Source organism: Bombus affinis, chromosome 6, assembly GCF_024516045.1.
Source record: "Bombus affinis isolate iyBomAffi1 chromosome 6, iyBomAffi1.2, whole genome shotgun sequence".
Classification (NCBI taxonomy): domain Eukaryota; kingdom Metazoa; phylum Arthropoda; class Insecta; order Hymenoptera; family Apidae; genus Bombus; species Bombus affinis.
This window is the reverse complement of record NC_066349.1, coordinates 10545884-10565881: the sequence shown is the minus strand read 5'-3', so window position 1 is coordinate 10565881 and position 19998 is coordinate 10545884. Positions and strand designations below refer to the sequence as shown.

The following is a 19998-nucleotide window of genomic DNA, read 5'->3' as shown; positions in this document are numbered from 1 at the left end:
CTAATTTGAACCATCATTTAAAGTTTGAGATCAGAAAATCCTCGTGTACTTATGACTAAATTGTTGATCTAAATTGTTTATCCATTTATAAGGAATTTAAACGCGCAAAAATCTAGAGAATACATATAATATTAAAAAATATGCAAAATTAGTTGTTATAACATTTTAATATGTTATAGGTAGAACAATGAAACAATTGTCTATCTAGATTCCATATTTTGTATTATATTTGTAAAAATATGAATTTACATAAATATCCGCATTCTACTTATAACAGATATACGAAAATACAAAAAAGGTGATTTCTAAAATACTGATTTTATTTATTTTGTGTATCCATATCTACAAGAGAAAGTACATATTAAGTATAAATTCGTCTCTCTGGTTCACGATACGCAACGTTACCGCGCGAATAGAGTGTATTTGTCATGGTTATTCAGCAGAAAATTTGATATGTCTATTGTTTAATCTTTAGGGATTCCTACTTATATAATTTTACATAATCTATCCAAAATAGGAAACATTTCAAAAAAAGAAAATTGCATATACATATTACGTTATTGAGAAAAAGTAATATTTCTATAGTACATATATGTACATTATTTTCTTTTGAAATCTTCTTCCAAGAAATGCAATAAATCAGCAATAATTTAACACAATAACTATACCAAGAGATTTATTGTATTCTTATCAGTTCCATAAACTTTCTGAGATCTTACGTGTTATCAGTGCAAAATACGATTTTACAATTTCGTAATGGTTTATGATATGCAATACTAATTTTTAAAAACCGTAGAAATTATTATTCGTGTCAAATTAAAACATAGAAAATCTTGTTTCGTAATTGTTGCTTTTAGAACAAGGAGAAAAGACAGATGACGCTCCGTCGGCAAAGTTAAGGCTGCAATTCTCAATTCTACCTTATATATGCGGATGTGTACACAACGCGTCGTAAAACAACTTAGAACGAAGGTAAATTATACCCCATCATCTTAAAGATTTTCGCTAATTTATGCAGAATGAGAAGCCATGAGTTGAATATGAGATGATAGTTAAATTATGATCGCAGGATATCAAATAAATGATTAATTATTTTTGGAACTTCTAAATAACAATCTTAATGTCATAATATTGTTTCCATGTATATTTCCACACAGATATATTTCCAAACTTAAAAAAAAAATGTTTTTAACAAACAGTGACAATGATATCACAAAAATATAAATTAATTAATGATTGTTGAAATGAAACACGAAGGTTCATCGAGAACAATTGAAAGGCGTTATGCAACGAAAAGTCGACTCGACAAGTTGTTAGCACGAAACGAAGATGCATAAAAAGAATTACGATATGAAATAACTTTCAATATATATTTCAGCGAATGTTTTCACAAAGATGATAATTTTTCCAGCTGTTGTCGTCGTCTAAAAATAATCATTTCTCGTATTATTATTGTTATTAATCGTAAGCGGCGGATGCCTTCTAGTTGTATAACGTAGTCAGGCTAATGGTCGCATTAAATGATGGCAAGCAAAATTGTTATCGAGACAGAGAGAAGCTGAGAAAGGGTCAATTGTATACGGCACGTGATGCGTAATGTTCAGCCTGATATATCACTATTCCTTTCAATTTGATTTAATACGTATAAGAACTACTACACATATAGCCAATCAACAACTCGTCAACATTGTAGGTTTGTAAAAGACAAGTCAAATTTTCCGGTTTCCTAGAAGTCACATAATTCTATCGTCTAGAGTGCGGATTCTTACGCATGTGTAAGAAATCTAAAAGAGCAAAATTGCACAGAATGCATTAATATACAACAATATATAAAATATCCCAAGTAGAATATATATTATAATATTTAATAGATGAAGGGCATATCTATTTAAATTCCATTTTTTTAGTTTTGTTTATAAAAATATAAAACTGTTAAAAACCCACAATCTACTTATGACGTTATATAAATTAACGTTATATTTCTAGGACGCATGCTCATTAAACAATTTCACGGAAAACACGTGGTTTTCATCACACGCCAACTTGTTCTTTGGTTACCGATATCTAATGAGTGAAACTCATTCCAAGATTACTTTGTCAAAAGACGTCAATTCTGTTAAACGAAGATATTTTCAGCTTAAGGGGTAAGAATGCCTTTACTTAGTACGTAGTGGCCTTGATGTTAACATGGCAGCATTTCGTATATACGATAGTTATGATTCAAGGAGTACTTCGATCGAAAATAGTCGAATGAAATATACGTACACGAAATGCGTCCAATAAGTGCTTTTATTCAATTTCTGTACCTGTACTGTTTGTCTTCTGCCCAACGAGAAAACGTTACCGATGTGTGTCACATTCTACAAATTGAATTCTTGGATCGAGTTACGAACTTGAACGAACCAAAACAACACACGCGTGGTTAGCGCAAAGCCTGCGCCACTACTGAATACAATTCTTGCTTGACTTTCCTTTGCTTGCCTTTACCTCTTCGTTCTGTGACGTATACGCAACACACCACTGCATTTAGCTGTCATTTGTCAATATAATAGGCTTGTGTACATTTCCTTGATAATAGCGTGTACCATTCTCCTTGTTATTTTCCATTATTTTTGTACTTTGATTAGAATGTATAACATAATTATACTTCTATGTGGATTGGAAATTTTTTAACTAAAAAATTTCCTTTCTATTATGTAATATTTTCCGTTAAAATAGATGGTAGATTTTAAATATTTCAATCTCATTTTGATTTTATCCACAAATTTACTTTTTTATATTTTTTATTTAAATATTGATATATATATTATGTACCCTGAAAGATTTCAGTTCTTATTTTCATTATAATTTTTAATTGAAAATTTGCAATAGAGATAAATCTATACAGTTGCAATAAAAATTATAAAAGGTGTGTGTATGTACATATGTACTTACATGTGTGAGGATAATATCTAGCCTAACCTAATTCAGATCTGTTTTAATTTTAACTGATGGCTGCGAAATTTGAAATTCAACAAGTTTAAGAATGGAAACACTTTATTTTATTTTCAAAACGATGTCATAAGATACTTACAAAAATAATACTATCGATATAATTTATTATTTAATACAATAAATGCTTATATGATATGTATTGGGTATAGTGCCATGAGATGTTTGTATGTATGTATGTATGTACATTTGTATATATTCGTTCCTTTCTTATTTCCATATATCTTGTTAAAGTAATATTTAGAATATGAATTTAAGTCTTATATAAATATTGTCATTTGCTCTGACATTCTATTTCACATTTCATTTTACAATTCCTTAAGTGCCGCACCCAAATTTTACAATTAAAAAATAATTCGTACGTTGCTCTTGCAAAATCAAGAAAATCAGAAATTTCAGTATGTTTTCAATGGTGTGCAAGACGCGCAGGCACGCTCTATACACACATCAGTAGACCTAACTTTGGTCTGATGAGAATGGGGTGAAAGAGATTTGTTGTTGGAATATGTACGACTTGGAATATCACTGAAGATTAGGCCATTTTTCCTTCCACATTATAAAAATAGACAAATGTTAAATTGCACTACTCCATGAAAGCAATATTGACCAGCTAATGTTCACGCTTTATTATTCTTGGTACGTATATGGAGTAACGAATATCGTGGCAAAATACTTAAATTTAAATGTTTGTTCATTCATAAAATTGTCAAAATACGAATTATTACAAAAAGGATTATAACCATAATTTAATTGTCCACATTAATATAAAAATTACGAAGGCTTACTTTAGCTATAAGAAAAAATCCCCTAATAGATAAGTTGTTCGCATGATCTGTATATGTTTTGTTTGGATGTTATAATATAAACACCTAGCAAAATTTCAATATATTTCTATAAAATAAAATAAAAATAAAATAACTAATTAGTCGTATTTGTTATTCGCTAAATATGAAGACATTATCTTTACTAAAAAAGAAGAGCATAGTACTTCTAAAATATACTGCGTATCAGAATTGTTCATTCCCTAAATCGATTGGCTTCAAGCTATGATTATCGAGTTTGGGGATTCGATAACATTAATAGAAGCTTTTCGTAGGCGTACGCTAAATTTTTAGCCAAACCTTTACAACATCCGTTTTCTTGTATAGTTTGGAATCTATAAGTTTTGAAATTTTTCTCTGTGTCTATATACGTAACAGCTGCCATTAGTGGGCACATAATAATTTTTGTATGGTCTAGGAAATTTATCTGAAAGTGAAATGTTATAAATTAAATTTTTTGTATTACATTCGAAAATTCGAAACTTAAACAGAGATATGACTTAGAATGTTTAATTACTTACCTGTACTGTTCCATTAGTCAATTGCATAACTACAGCACTCTGTGTCCTGAACCACTGATGCATGTAAGGTATCCTAGACATCGCATCGCATGGTTTCACAGCGACAGAGCTTCCAGCTTTCATCAAATGTTCTTTCATGTACTTTAAGAAAAAGTTCATTAGCCTCATTTTCTTATCTAATTCAGAAGGATATTCTCTGACTGTGTAATACAATTCATCTCCTTCGCGATTTATATAGTGGATATTGAAACAATTAGCCAGCATTATTAAACGAGTCCCATCGTTGAACATTACACCCACACCATCATCAGAAAGTTGGTATCCGAATCCATATTTATCCGAGTAATCAACCCATTTGCTTATCCAAAGTACAGGTTGCGCAGCAGGGTCAGTCATTTCATCTATACAGTTAAACATGTATATATACAGAACAAATTACATAAAATATATTTGTCAATTATTAGATCAATTATTTTATACAATATTTTCATTATCTAAATAAATGTTAATTTTAATGTACAGGAAAATGAAAGGGAGATGAGATTCGTGCCTGAGATTTCCGTAAATATCTGATAGGGTCTTGAATATTCTGCATCAGGAAATAATTTCCATCAGTATAAATGATAATTTCCATGCAAAACGTGATAATAATATTTAATCCATGGATGATTGTACCTGTTGACGAAGTTGTCTCTCTACATGGTTTAGACTTTAATACAGCACTCAACTGCTCTCTCAATGTCTGAAGCATCTTTTTAATATCAAGATTCAGTTTTTGGACTTCGTTTATTGCATCCGCAGGCTTCGTTTTACGCGCCGGACTGTTAGGTACACGGAATACAAAGTCTTGTCCCTCTCCTCCTACATTAGTATTCATTTCAGATAATGGCTTACGTTGATTATGCATTTCCAGCAGGTCTAAGCGTGGTGCCATTGTTAAACATGACAGTGGTAAACTATGTGGCATAAAACCTATAATAATATTGAATAGATTATCAGTGAAAAATATTTCATACATATAATGGCAGTGATTTATAATTCTGACAAAACTTGATGTTACTTACCAGAAGAAAAAAATGGATCTTTAATTAATTTTGTTATGGAAGGGCGTTTGGATGGATTTCCTTGTAACATATTAGAAATCATGCTCATCGCAACTGTACCAATATAATTAGGAATTTTGTATTGGACTTGTTTTATTCTAGCATAGGTTTCTCTTAAACTCGATGTTTCAAATGGAGGTTTCCCCACAAGTAAAGTGTACATAATGCATCCAATGCTCCATATGTCAACTTCATAAGAATGTCCAACCTTAGTTAAAATTTCTGGTGCTATATAATTAGGTGTTCCACACAGTGTTCTATTAATGAAATCAAAGTTAATTTTTATATTACATTAAATGTTAAGACATATAGTAAAATAAACAAAATAGTTACTTTTTACGTTCTCCTTCATGCTCTAGTCTGGTAGCCAAACCAAAATCACCGATCTTAACCTGCAGATCATCGCTTAAAAACAAGTTACCTAATTTTAGATCTCTGTGAATTATTTTATTTTGGTGCAAGTAATTTACACCATCTAAAATTTGCTTCATATAATATCTCGTTTCACATTCTGTTAGTGCTTTTCTACGTTTATGTAATTCCATCATTGACTGAAAAGTACAATTGTCATTTCATTAATATATATATCTTTGAAAAAAGTCTACTAAATAGATTATTTATATGTTTGTCCTTATATTTATCTTACATAGAATATTTACCCTTTTTCTGCACAGCTCCAAAATTATATATACATTCTGCGGATCGTCAAAAAAACCATAAAAACCAACAATATTTTTATGGTTCAAAGTTTGATGAATGGAAATCTCTTGGGTCATTTTCTCTCTATGATTGCTCTTTGTGATTTGTGATTTTGGCACAATTTTCCCAGCAAATACACGATGTGACTTTGATTCTCTGATTTCGTAACATTTTGCAAAACCACCCTACAATAAAAAAATATATAGAATATAAAAAAATACTGAGTGAAAGGATTAAAACTATAAAGCATAAAGGACGTACAAAAATGTATGATACAGTAACTTATTATGTTACACAATTCTAGATTGAATATCATATAATACAGCAAATTTAAATCAAAATCATCCAAAAATTTGTTCTAAGCACTTAATAAAATTAATGTTAATATATAATAAAATAAGAATAATAAAATTGTTGGTTTATTATACTACATATTTTACCAGGAATTTCACAAAATGTGTGGAAGAAAGTAACACATACTAACAGTTAACACATACTAAACGAAAAATTGTCTGATTAGAAAAATCCCAAAGTCAAAAATGTTTAATTATTATGAAATTTCCAAGACAAACAAATATACAAGAAAGATTTACTGTAAGAAGATATTACTAACTTTTCCAAAAAATCGTCCCTTGATATAACTTTTTCCCGAGTTTACGTCGTATATCACATCAGGAATAACGCATTCTTTCTCATCTTTTGACATTTTGTACTATCTTTTTCGCTGGATCGTGCAGTATATTACAAGAAACGTCGTGTTCTGATTAATATTGCTCACGTTAGTTGTACGTTCCACTAAAAAAATATATTCAGCGCTAACTTCCTTCTCAAATACAAATTTTCCTGTTTTTGTCATGCGGAAGACAAGCAACGGATTTCAATATTTAAATCTCAATACTTTAACCAATCCCGCGTTTCCCTGAGCGCATGACCAACTGTTCATGCGTACTTGTTACTATACCTATAGTAATGTTAAACTACGTTTCTATAAAACTGATTGCTGTTCATTTTTCTTTAACAAAAATATCTAATAAATTCACTTTAAGATTTTCTTTCAAATAATTAAATATATTTTAAATATGGATTAATTATCATAAATAATAAATTAATTAATATAAAAATTAAATAACAAATTTGTTATTAATTTTAAAAAGCATATATTTTTTAAAAAATAAGTTATTGAATATGAAACAACATAATATATAACAACATAAATAGAATATGATATTTAAAATGTTCAATAATTACATATAATAATCTTGAAATTTTACATTTACTATTCCAAAAATGAGAAAATTAATGACAAAAATTTTAAATAAAAATTATAAGAAAAAAATTTATATTTATGTCAAATTGAATTAAATTCAAGTTAAATTAAATATTTTCTTCAATGAAATTCAATGAAATAAACATAAGATTATACATAAGAACGCATCGTAATGAAAAGGATATCCGGTAATGTCAGTACAATAGTATTGAAGCGGGGTGGTCGATGCTTCTTTTTCCGGCAACCGGCATCCATTTTCGTTATTGGCTTGTCTAAGGTTGGCGCGTTTAGCATATATGAACGGATTGTTTAAGGATAAGTGAAATGTAAGTACATTTTTAATAGAAATGAAACGTGCATTTTATTAGATTTTTTTTTACAATTTATTTACCACTTTCGATATATTAGAGAAATCGTTGTGATTGAGAAAAACCTCGTGACTCATATTGAAAATATTGAGTAGCGTCTATGGTGTAATCAATGAAGACTGTCGCTTATGGAGAAATTTTACTGAAATCAATTTTAGATATATCGATAAATGGAAGGCGCACCAGCCAGTAGAGGTGGATTTCGTGGTGGACGTGGTGGACCAGGCGGCCCTATGAGAGGACGCGGCGGTTTTGGAGACAGGGGAAGGTACGTGTGTATATATTTGCTATCAACTTTACCTATATGAAATGTATATAACCTGTGAATGAACCTCTCACTATCTAACTTCTAAATTTTTCCTCCAAATTTTTCAATTTCAAGGTTAATATTACAAAATAATGTTTCAGTATTATATCCTTTTTATATTTCCTAATTTATAGAATTGTTCAGTGTAGCTTCCATAAGACTCAAATATCGTAATACATGAAACGTTAAAAATATATTACAGGAAACTTCTATGGATATATTATATCTCTGATGGGCAATCAAAAGGGTATAAGTCCAATGTTAAACAAAATAGTTACTCTTGTTGTCTTTTGCTAGTGGTTCTAATAATACAAATCAATTTCCCTTTTTTCTTACATTTTTACCTAAGGTTCTAATAGTATATGCAAAATTTAACATTTGATTTTGCATTGTATCTCAAATATTAGAAGTGTTACTCTGCAAAACTAATGATTCTGACTTATATTCTTTTACTTTTATCAGAGACATATAATGTATTTATATTCTTTAACTTACTTTTTATCAAACCTATGTATATAATGCAATAAATTGTAACATTCTATGATGCTTTTGATGTTCAATAGGGGTGGCCCTCCTAGAGGAGGTGGTATGATGAGAGGTGGCCGAGCTAGTGGACCTGGAGGTGGAATGAGAGGTGGACCACCTGGAATGAGAGGCAGAGGTGGTCCTCCTGGAAGAGGTGGTCGTGGTGGACATTTTCCTCCTGGGTATTTATATATGAAGTTATTTTTCATTTAATTACCTTATTTTATTTTTTTTTTATGGATTTATATTGTTATATCAGAGGTCCACCAGAACCAGGAATGTCTAGTGGTCCAGGAGGTGGTGGACCACCACCACCAGGAATGGGAGGCCCACCACGTGGTGGCAGTAGGGGAGGTGGAAGCAGTGGTTTCCGAGGTAGAGGAAGAGGTGATTTTGGTAGAGGTGACAATCGTGGTGGTAGTAGTAATTTCCGTGGACGGGGAATGGATAGAGGCAGCAGAGGAGGATCTAGGTAAAATATTTAATTTATTTTGAATTTAAAGTTATATGTATAAAATACCATGTAATTCAACTTTTTTATATTTTCAGGGGAGGATCTGGTAGAGGTGGTCCAGGTGGTAGAGGTTTTGGAGATCGTGGGAGTAGAGGAGGTAGTGGGCGCGGTGGCGGTGGCCCATCGAAAAGAGGAGGTGGACCACCAGGCTCGAGCGGACCTTCAAAAAGGCCAAGATTTGATCAGCCATCTTCACAACCTGCGAATGGTTATGCAACTCAACCACCGAGGTAATTATTATTTTTAATTAGCTCAGAAAACGTTGTTTTAGTAAAAGTGTAAGATTTTATTATTTTTTTATCTAAATATTGTTGGGACAGTCAAGGTGGATATGGAGGAGGTACCAGTAATGCTTATGGTGGAGGACAACAGCAACCACAACAGCAGCAGGCGGTAGGATACGGTGGTGGTTACGGATCGCAAAATTATCCTCAATCTTCATATCAAAGTTACGAGAGTTATCAGCAACCTCCAGATTATGGCCAAACAGCTGTAAGCTAATTCATATTATACATTCAAAATTAAAAGGAATGGGGAATTTCTAAATAATGTATGTAATTTTGTTCAGGGATATCCACCTTCAGCAGCTACTGATAGTAGGTATGGGGGAGCCCCTACTGTACCAGCTACAGGAGCTTTCAGTGCTGGTGATCCTTATAGCTATGGCAAAGCACCACCATCAGGTTAGTATATATGATAGTATGTTATAAATTGTTTTATAGCTTAAATATTTTCATTGAAGTTGAAGAACAGAACAACTAAAAAAAATCTGTTACGCAAATGAGATAGAGGGCAATATTCCTGTTAACGTGATGGTGTAATTAATGTAATATACTGCGTGCACAGCCAATTACCAGCAGGAGGCAGTGGCAGCAGGGGGTGGGGGTGCAGGTTATGCCACTGTTAACCCTTACGATGACCGAACTTCTAATGCCACTTCTATGAGCAACAGGGGTGGTTACTCGACGCAACTTTATGGTTAGTTTTTTTCGTTGGACACCACATTTTACAACACGTATTTATCTTCTCCTCTGTTTCATCTGAAAAAAAGAGAACGAACGAAGAAGGGAAAATCAGTAATCAATAATGCCTTGTCCTTATAGCTTTTAATTATTAGCACTTGTTATGCTCAAATATCAATCGATTCAGACGAGAAACGTTTAATTATAGAGACACTGAAATTTTACTTTTTATTTTAATTTTCTTTTTTTTTCTTTTTTCCTTTTTTTTTTGTTACATAAGAATAGATTTGGTTTTACTTTTTTCCTTAAACTTGTTTGGAATCAAGAGTTGCGTTTCATAACTACTCCTATTAAAAAGAAAGTGAGAATAGAAATTGGTAAGGTGAAGAAAAATGTGGATATTATGAATATTTTCATCTGGATACCAGCACTCCAACACTGCCTCCTGCTATTCTTCATTCCAGAATGATACTGTACCTGAACAAAAAGATTTTAATAATTTATGAAATTCATTTTGACGTAGGTAAATAGTTGAACCTTTAAATCCAACGAGTTACAGATTTTTCTCGTCTGAGTCACATCTATATTACTCAAAGTAGTATCGCTACTTAACAATTTGTAATTCATATTTATTATACTTGCAGATTACTCGAGTCAAGATGGTGTATACGGAAAACAAGATTATGGTAAGTACAATTTACAACTCAGACGAGCTTTTTAATTTCTTAAAGGCAATGTTTAATAAAGTACAAAATACTTAGGACCGAGTTTAAACATACCGTTAAGGAAACGATCATATTTGTTAACCTAATAAACCGAATACTTGAAAAACACTGAAAACGAAGTTCCATTGTGAATTTTTCAATTCATATAAATAAATTTAGAACGGATTAATACTAATTTGAAGAAGTAAAAGATTATAGGACAGGATTGTTTTTTATATATATTTGTAGAAACAGATACGAATATAACGATAAATCATAATTTCGGTAATAAATTATAGCTATCAAACGAAGTGGCAAGTGCAGATACTGTACGATTTGTTTTTTGTACAATTTAAAACAGAGTTAACATAATGAATAGTAGTGATAAAAAAAAATGTGAAAGATGCACCTGACGAAAATAGGCGAATAATATATGTATATTCGTCAATTTTATATGATGATTAATGTTGTATATAATATAAAATTAAGTACAGAATCAGATTTAAAAAAACACAAAACTGTATACTTAAAAAGATGATTGAACGGAGGAGCTATGGTTGTTTACAGGTGGCAGTGCTGGTTACCAAAACGCCCAGTCTCAGCGACGTTATTAAATTACACATACAACTATTTAATTTTACACATTTAGATATTATTTCTTTTCCAAATTTAAACAATTCCAAACAAGGAAATCGTTCCTAGCGCGTGAAAAAGTTGGACAAATATCATTTGTCATGAACATTGAGTGTTCTGTAATTAATAATTCGTCGAGAAGAGACTTTTACATTGAAATGAAGAAAGTAAAACGATAGAAAAGGATTTAAATGAATGATTTTCTATCTTTGTCGCGCGCATGGGAAGCTCATTAAATTGCGCATTAAGCGCATGCGATTGTTTAATTACAATTTAAAAAAGGAAGCATAAATAACATGAACGTTTTATACCTGACTTAGTAGTATAGCATTCTACTTTCGTCATACTTGGCTAACAATATTGCTTTAGGATTAAGTTTAGTTGATGTACAGTTCATTTTCCTTTTTCTTTATCTTAAATATCCATGTGCGATTCTAAAATATAAAATTGTAATTATTAAGGACAAAGATATTTACCCTATTTGTAAAGTCATTAATTGGTTGATCATTGTGAACACAGAAACACATAAAGCTCAATAACATTAAAGGAATATTAGGTGTAGACAAATGAATATCTTATCATTCTGCGTGAAGAAAAAAAAAAGGAAACAATTGTATATTATGGTGTATTTTGTTTTACATTTAACTATGAAGTGATGAAAAAGAATCTTGTATCAAAATATACCGCCCCTGTTTTATGCGTTTAATAATGCGAATTTTTCATTCTGACAATATTTCTACAGGTAACAAATTTATAATATAATGAATCAGTCTTACTGTTGCGACATTTCATTTCATATATACACATATATCTACATATATTTTTAATTTATAGAGTTCAATTTTTGTGTGAATTATGTGTAAAATGCTCTGCTTAGAGGTGACAAAAAGATTTTTTTGTTTTTGAAATATCAAATGAAAAATGTTAGAAAATTTAACTATAATTTTAGGAGTTTGTTTTAATAGTTATTTAAGTAGTAATTATATATTGAAATGTCACACCGGCAGAGACAATCAAAACGACATATTAATAATTAAAAGAAAAAAAATAGATATTTATATGGAATCAAGAAACAGTGTATCTATTCAAGGTTCAATGTATATGAGTATGAAACATTTGTCCCAGCCAATTGTGTATATTAAAATATAGAGTAATTATATAGGGCAGGTGATGTGGTTTTATATTCTGTTTATTATTATAAATTGCAATGAAATTATCTAAACTATGTTAAAAGTTATCGTCGCATGTCACTGGTAGTGAAGTGATAGTGAATCAATTTAATATTGTAAGAACTAGAGTAATAACAACCAAAATGAAACAAAACTTTGAAACAAAGAACCATAAAAAATAACCAGTAATATTTTTCACGTTTATTATTTCCTCACCTTTAATATGAAAGACTATATGGACTGAATTACAAAGAACATTTACCAATGAAAAGGGGGAAACCAGCAACTGCCTTAGAAAACCACATATACATTAAAAATAGTAGTTCAACTGAAAAGAATACAGCGTATTCTTATAACATAACGTAGGTATGAAACTTTTGTTAAAATCAATAATCTTTTGAAAAGCAAATTTTTTGTACATGAAAAAATTGAATGGAATTATTCTTTTTTATTTTATTGTATATAGCTTATTCAAAGGATATTTTATATTCAAAATGAAGTATATTATCAATATATATACATATATATCTATATATAATAACAGTATTAATGGACAGTTTTAGACATATAACAAAAAAATTGACAAAAACTGAGTTTATTTCACAGGCGTAACAACAACCTGAGATACTTAGGGAACAGAATGAAAGAAAGAGAGAGTACCTTCCCTCTGTTACCAGCAAGGAGAATACCAATTCAAATAGCAATACGATATTATATGAATAAATGACGACTGATATGATAAATGTTATTAATGTCCGATGGCATCAGGTATCACATAAACGAAACTTAGAAAGTATTGTTTTTTCTGTTAGAGTATATCATATAGTATCTTTCATTAATTAGAATGTCTTTGTTTGATTTTTCTAAGCGATTGACCTGTAATAAATAGCGTTTGATCTTTTTTGTGGTGCACCTCATTTTTTTCATTCAAAATATTGTTGCAATTCTTTTTCAATGTAAATAGTCAGCATCACTTCAATCTATTGTTTTCCAAGTTACCACACGTAAAGACTTAGTTGCATCTTGTACATGATATATATATGATATAGAGAAAGAGAACGAAAAATGTTTAAACGAAAAAAAAAGAAAAACGCAAATAGTATATAGAAATAAACAAACAAACAAAAACTATCAATGGAAAAGCAAGCAACAAGAGTATCGAATTAAATTTATGCTAACATGTATTACGATCGTATATATTAAAAGACAAATGCTCGAGTAAACCTCAACTCAAATTCAGGTGAGTAAAATAAATCTATCCGTTTTTTATAAAAAAAAACCAGTCTACAAATTTATTACAAAGCAAATGTTAGCAAGGATAATAATAATTAGATCTGCATTTATCGAGTGTAAAGTGGAACTTCAAAATACGTAAGGTAATTTTATTCATACTGCCCTTAAAAAATAAAAAGGATACAATTTAGATAGTTAATATGGTACACATATACATCAAAAATTTTTATTTCATGAACGTCGAACCGCTTTATACGTACGATACCTGCAGCATATTTTTTAATCACGATAATGACGATAAGGTAACAATCGAAAGGTACGAATTGAAAATTCTTTTAAAGAATACGTTACTTCACAAGAACCAAGTATGATTTATTGTGACGTTAACATAAAATGAAAATGAAAAAGCAGGGAAGGAATGTACCGAATATTTAAGAAAAAGGAGTCTCAGAACATATGTTTCTATGATTTAAATTATAATGATATAATAACAATTCGCATACTAAATATAAATGCGTTAATGATAGGTATATTTATAAGATTTCAATACTTCTGTGTTATCTACCACTTTCTAATTTTTTATTATTAATTTCTGTAGGTTGATAACGACTATGCTGTCACAGATGGTCGTACTACCAATTCAATGAGCCAAGCAACATCTGCCACATGACTGGCATCAACGTTGTTCTCCTAGAAGACTCCAGTGCTTTTTTATATTTTACATTGGCGAGTATTGTAAGATGGCACGGACGGAATATCGTACTTTTCACATAAGTTACCAAGAGACTGAATTTTTGAGATTTGTAAGTTTATAATAATTAATTGTAATAATACGTCACATGATAAAATAATACATATTTTTTTTACAAATAAAAACGTACAATTTATGCAGATGGCATAAACAATTTGATGTTTTAATTACATGCGATATGTTTCGCTGTTTCTAGTACATTGTTTATATATATATATATATGTCGGTGATGAGGAAACATCGGGGCCTTTCTTTTGGAATTTTTGGGAAGAACCCCAATACTTTAGTCTAGACTATTTATTATAGCTATACTTAAATGATGAGACTTAGAAATAGTTGTTATGATTCAATCCTATTATGTTTGCCTGAGATTTGTGACGATGGGCTTGGGCTCCGGGTGACACAACTGGTCGCCGAACGTAGCCACGGTCACGGGATGAACGTTTTTACTTAACAGAGAAGTGCCAGTATTGGTGGGCCACACGTTGTATTAACAATCAAACCCCGGGCAGGAGCAATATCAGCTCTACGCGAGTCTGCCTAGCAACGGCGGCAGGAATTTTGTTGATATCCCCAGCCAATATGCAACGAACAAACGCGATCGTAAGGAGAGAAAAATTTCCATCAGTCTTTTATTCTTGCGATCACCTTGAAGAGTTTTCACATCGTCTTTACGTGCATTATTATACCGAGCGTCACAGCAAACGTTACTTTGTGCTTCAAAATATATTCTATGTTTAACAAAGAGTTATCCCGTTGACCGTGGATTCGTTATTGAACCTAAAAACATTGTCACTAACATCTCGAGTGTTTAATTACTACGGTTATTTGTCAAACTTTGTAAAAAATCATTATTTATACCAGTAAATATAATCTCTATTGTACAACAATGATGGCTAGTCTGAATGAAGATTCGTTACACGCCCATAAACCTAACGTTAACCTGACATATATATATATATATTGTTTATTTATAAAATATAATAAAAAATGTATAAATACGTTATAAATTACAATTGGATTCTTTATTTTTGTAATCTTTCAAAATGATTGTTTAACGATATTACATACTAACTTTACGATATTTTTTTAACAATAAGGCGATTTTCCGGTATAAAATTGTAGTTACACGGTGTGACTCTTAAAACGTAACGTCATATCTTCGAATTCTTAAAAAGTAAAACGAGTGTACAAAGGTATAATATCAGCATACATACATATGTGAACTAACTTGAGCTATATAACTATTTTATAAAGAATAAATTCCAACATCATTTTTCCTATGGTACTTATGCATTAAGTATTTCTAACATTCAATATTGTATAAAATTTAAACTTACATTATATTAAAAAAGCGACAAAAATAAGAGTAACATAAAAAAATTTTTTATATGTATCCTTAAAATGAAAGAATCAGTTGCACAAGAAACAACTCGTAAACTTGATCCTTGTTTGATTTACTTAAGAGTATTACTTTCTTATTTCTCTTTAAATCGAAATGTAGGATTACATTTAAAAGAATAGATCTTTTTTGCGTTATTTATGGCACATCTTTTAATTATTACACGCTTCGTTATCGTAAACGTTTCTTACAGATATTATTAGATAGAAGTACTAGTTGTATATAACTATGTCCCTCCCGCATATTTATTAATCTAAAAAATATTTAAATACTCTATAAGAAAAGATAATATCCTATCTTTAAATTAATTACATACCTATCTCTCTCCTGTTGCTGAATGTGAACTCTATCGCCTCTTTGCAATGGAGTTATTACACTTGTATAACAGGATACTTCTGTGGCTGATGTAGAAGAGGCTGTGGAACATTTCACAAGCTTTTGTGTAGTAGATTTACCTTCTGAACTTAGTAGTATCCAATACGAATAGTTTGTTGGTTCTCCAAAATAGAAAATCTAAAAGTGAAATGAAAATTGTGAAAACATTTAGTACAACTGTAAATTGATTTTGAATACCAAATAATAACACATGCGGATATTTACCTGTGCAGAAATCATGTACAAACCAGTTGCTGTAACTTCTATAGATTTCTTGTCTTCTACCAGATGAAATTTATTTAAATTATATTGAGTATTGTTTTTAGTACTTTTGACCCATGGACCGATGTAAACTAAAAGATATCAAATATCATACTATATAAGGATTTAATTAAATATATAATATATGTAGTAATAGTTTTACATACCTGTATCTGTAATATGTTGCTCAGGAACTGCTCCCACAAATGTTGCTACCAAGGGTCCTAAACAAACAATCATTGCTTACCTTTTTATATTTAACAAAATAGAATACTAAGCAAGCAGAATTAACAGTCTACACAGAAACTTGCAACTACGTTATATAGCATTTAAATTTAGGCTTTATAGCTCTTGCAACATTTAATTAATTTCTATTACTTTAGTATCTTACCAAAAAAAAAAAGACTCATATTGTTATATTGAAATTTTCTAGATACAATGTATCTCTTTGAATTAAAGAATCGCATGCTATCTAAATAATACTAAATACCCAATCGCCTGTGACTGCGTTTGGGCCGCCTTTTGTTCTTTCCCCGTTTTTTACCTCTTCCCTCCGCTCTTCTTGATCTTCCTGAACGGGGTTCTCTCCAGAAATCTAAGTCATCATCATCACTATAGTAATCGTCATTCACGTTATTATCGATCTTTTCACGTATTTCTTCTTCGGTTAATTTCCGTTCTTGTAGCGTTAGTGCCGCTCTTTCGATACGTAAATTACTATTACTCGTGTTATCTACTTTACTCTTTAACTTCATAAATAGCTTGGAAGTAGCAATATTATTTCCATTATTTGTACCATACGCGTTATCACGTAACATATACATGTCTTTGGAATTCTTCATTGAATTTATATATGGAATTATAACATTGTAAGTATAAGGATTTCCATCGACTCTAGTATTTCGAACTTCACTAATTTCGCTGGCTTTAGATATCAATGATGTTCCTTGTAATAGTATTCTTACATCGTGAAGCTTTTTATTTTTGAGGAGCCTTTCGGACCTTTGGATCCAGGCTCGATTTACATTTCGATTTATCCTATCGTATTTGGACGTTAAAGATTGCACCTGAAAATAATAAAAAAAGATTGTTTCAGTAAATTTAATTGATAGCTAAAGAAGACTCCACATTGATGAGTTCTCATCATTAGACTACAGATCTTAATGCATTTATAGAATATTTTAAAGTGCAAAGTTCCACAGAATGCACGTTATATAACAAAATAAATAAAGTATCCGAAGTATAATATTTTTTATAATACTTGGTAAGTAAACAAATTTTCTATCGAGATTCTACTTTTCTAAGTATACTCTCAAATATATGAATTTGCATAAAAATCCACAGTCTACTCATCACGTCATAAGTGATACTGTAGATGTCAACAAATTAGCTCATAGAATTGTATTCTAATTGCTAATCTAATAAACAAAATTTATTCTAATATTAATTTATTTATATCACATTGTATAAATGAGAGAATAAAAATTTGTTTTATTAGTTTACTTGTATTTGCAAGGCATGCACTTCCTCCCTTATCTTAGACTGTGCAATAGCCAAGACAATCGCTAAAAAAAACATAAGGATGATGAGGGATCTTTGGGATATCTTTGACTTTCTCACGTTAGACACGATAACTTTCATCTTAACGTTCCATTCAATTAAATTTGCCGCGTTTCTCGGTCGATTTTGATCGACCTGCGGATCGATGTCATCTTGAACGTGTTCCATTGTAATTTTCGTTGCCACCGATCGCCGACACTGTATCGATTAATCGCAGAAAAACGCGTTATGGACTAGTTTGAATATTATATATATGTATCATATCACAGATGACCTGAAACATCACATAATTTGATAGTAACACTTTATTTGGAAACAAAATTGTCATTAGCTTATAATCTTACTCTTCTTCCGATAAGTCAATATCAAGCTAATATTTTTCACTCACATCGTTGAAGAAGGAAAAAGAATGGTAACTATTAGATATTAGTAACTTTTTATATAGACAAATCATGTTTAATGTTAATATTTAATTTAAAAATTAAGTGTAATTAATTTGTACTCGCATTTTTTACTAAATAAGTTAACGTGCTATTATTTTTCACTCACTTCGTTAAAAAAGGAAAAGAAAAAGAAGGGATAATTGTCACATATCGATAATTGATAATACGGATGATAAATCTTTTCCATTCTTTAATATTCGATAATAGTAAACATACATATACTTGAATGTTGCAATGAGATCTTTTGAAATAACTACAAGATAATAACAGAGATAGAAAAGACAACACGTGTATCATTATTGGAAGGCTTTGAAATTGATTAAACGAATTTAAAAAATGGAGAAATATATATAAAATCACCTATTCGTCATTCAACTCAACTCTGCTGACTTGTATTCACGTCATGGGCACGCAGATGTGTCAGCGATAGAAACGAAGAAAAGCAATAGAGGAAACGGTAAATGTTGTAAGTGTTAGGAGTGGAGATTTTAGATAGCGTATGAATAAGAAATATGTTTGTTTAAGATTGATTCTTCATTTTAGGGCTTCTGTTTACGATAAATTTAAGAGTTGAAATAAATTATCCTAATATAACAACATTTATGATATACTATGAATAGTATAGTATTTATTATTATTATTTATATGTAATCTACATTGTCCCTCACTAAAAAAATTATTTTTTATTTTTTAGGCACGTATGTCGTTTACCAATTAAACTCCACGATCGTTTCATCTTTATACTCTCTGTTATACAGCACCAATATTTCTTATTTAAATCTTACAACTTTAGTTTCTTTATTATCTTCAGAATAAGATATGTTTTTGTTCATTCTAAAAATGAACAAATATTTATCCCAAAAGATTATCTCAACACTTGACAATATACAATTCACTATTTCACAGGAATTCGACTGAATTGAAAAAGTGAGAAAAGAAAAAGAAGATACTCTATCGTATGGATACATAAGAAACCAAAGAATTTGTTCCTTACCTGAGTGACATTTTTTCTTGTCGATTTTCCAGCGATCGCGAGAGCCACAGATGAGATCAATTAATTCGCGAATCAATTCACTCGCGTATTGTCGCTGGAAGAGGCTCACTCTATGCAGACCTGAACGTGGACGACGCTGTTCCGTAGCATCTTTTGTTTACCTAGTCAGCTTGTACCCGAAAGCGTCTCCAAGCGTTACGAGTTAGGAGTTACAACGACTCCACTCGACCGGTTTGGCGGCTGTTGGGCCCGAGTGGTGCCAACATTCGCTTGGCAAGACACTATGACTAATTCTTTCTTTCGCTTTCGTTGAGCTCTCTCGTTCCTTCTCGATAAACACGTGCAAAGAATGACTAACAATGATATCGTACGGTAACTTCATTTAACTCTATAGG

The 19998-nt window shown here is 30.7% G+C and overlaps 4 protein-coding genes across 11 annotated transcripts in view; 1 reads left to right on the top strand and 3 right to left on the bottom strand.

Annotated features, from left to right (window-relative positions):
• The window catches only part of LOC126918081 (ATP-binding cassette sub-family C member 4-like), a 15555-nt gene extending 12981 nt beyond the window's left edge, over positions 1-2574 (bottom strand). Inside the window, exon 1 of the mRNA XM_050725696.1 lies at positions 2307-2574. The gene's annotated coding sequence lies outside the window, so the exon portion shown is untranslated. The remainder of the gene's footprint in view (positions 1-2306) is intronic.
• Positions 1256-14722, top strand: LOC126918110 (uncharacterized). Of its 6 annotated transcripts, XM_050725748.1 has the most exons (11): positions 1256-1693; positions 1987-2144; positions 7929-8038; positions 8641-8784; positions 8862-9074; positions 9152-9346; positions 9437-9608; positions 9685-9799; positions 9963-10094; positions 10723-10764; positions 11350-12773. In XM_050725748.1, the coding sequence occupies exons 3-11, from the start codon at positions 7941-7943 to the stop codon at positions 11394-11396; spliced, it is 1158 nt and encodes a 385-aa protein (XP_050581705.1). In that variant the 5' UTR covers positions 1256-1693; positions 1987-2144; positions 7929-7940; the 3' UTR covers positions 11397-12773. The 6 variants fall into 6 exon arrangements, with proteins under 6 accessions (XP_050581705.1, XP_050581706.1, XP_050581707.1 ...); XM_050725749.1 differs by lacking the exon at positions 1256-1693 and having other exon boundaries at positions 1979-2144; XM_050725750.1 differs by lacking the exons at positions 1256-1693; positions 1987-2144; positions 11350-12773 and adding exons at positions 7570-7728; positions 14416-14722.
• Positions 3019-7087, bottom strand: LOC126918100 (serine/threonine-protein kinase polo). Its single transcript, XM_050725732.1, has 7 exons — positions 6749-7087; positions 6096-6320; positions 5770-5987; positions 5398-5693; positions 5009-5305; positions 4334-4734; positions 3019-4239 (listed from the first exon to the last, which is right to left on the bottom strand). The coding sequence occupies exons 1-7, from the start codon at positions 6839-6841 to the stop codon at positions 4042-4044; spliced, it is 1728 nt and encodes a 575-aa protein (XP_050581689.1). The 5' UTR covers positions 6842-7087; the 3' UTR covers positions 3019-4041.
• LOC126918108 (uncharacterized) lies at positions 13856-19998 on the bottom strand. 3 transcript variants are annotated; one of them, XM_050725745.1, is made up of 7 exons: positions 19604-19998; positions 18110-18440; positions 17097-17673; positions 16774-16830; positions 16571-16698; positions 16287-16483; positions 13856-16243 (listed from the first exon to the last, which is right to left on the bottom strand). In XM_050725745.1, the coding sequence occupies exons 2-7, from the start codon at positions 18332-18334 to the stop codon at positions 16219-16221; spliced, it is 1209 nt and encodes a 402-aa protein (XP_050581702.1). In that variant the 5' UTR covers positions 18335-18440; positions 19604-19998; the 3' UTR covers positions 13856-16218. The 3 variants fall into 3 exon arrangements, with proteins under 3 accessions (XP_050581702.1, XP_050581700.1, XP_050581701.1); XM_050725743.1 differs by having other exon boundaries at positions 13856-16223; XM_050725744.1 differs by having other exon boundaries at positions 13856-16223; positions 17151-17673.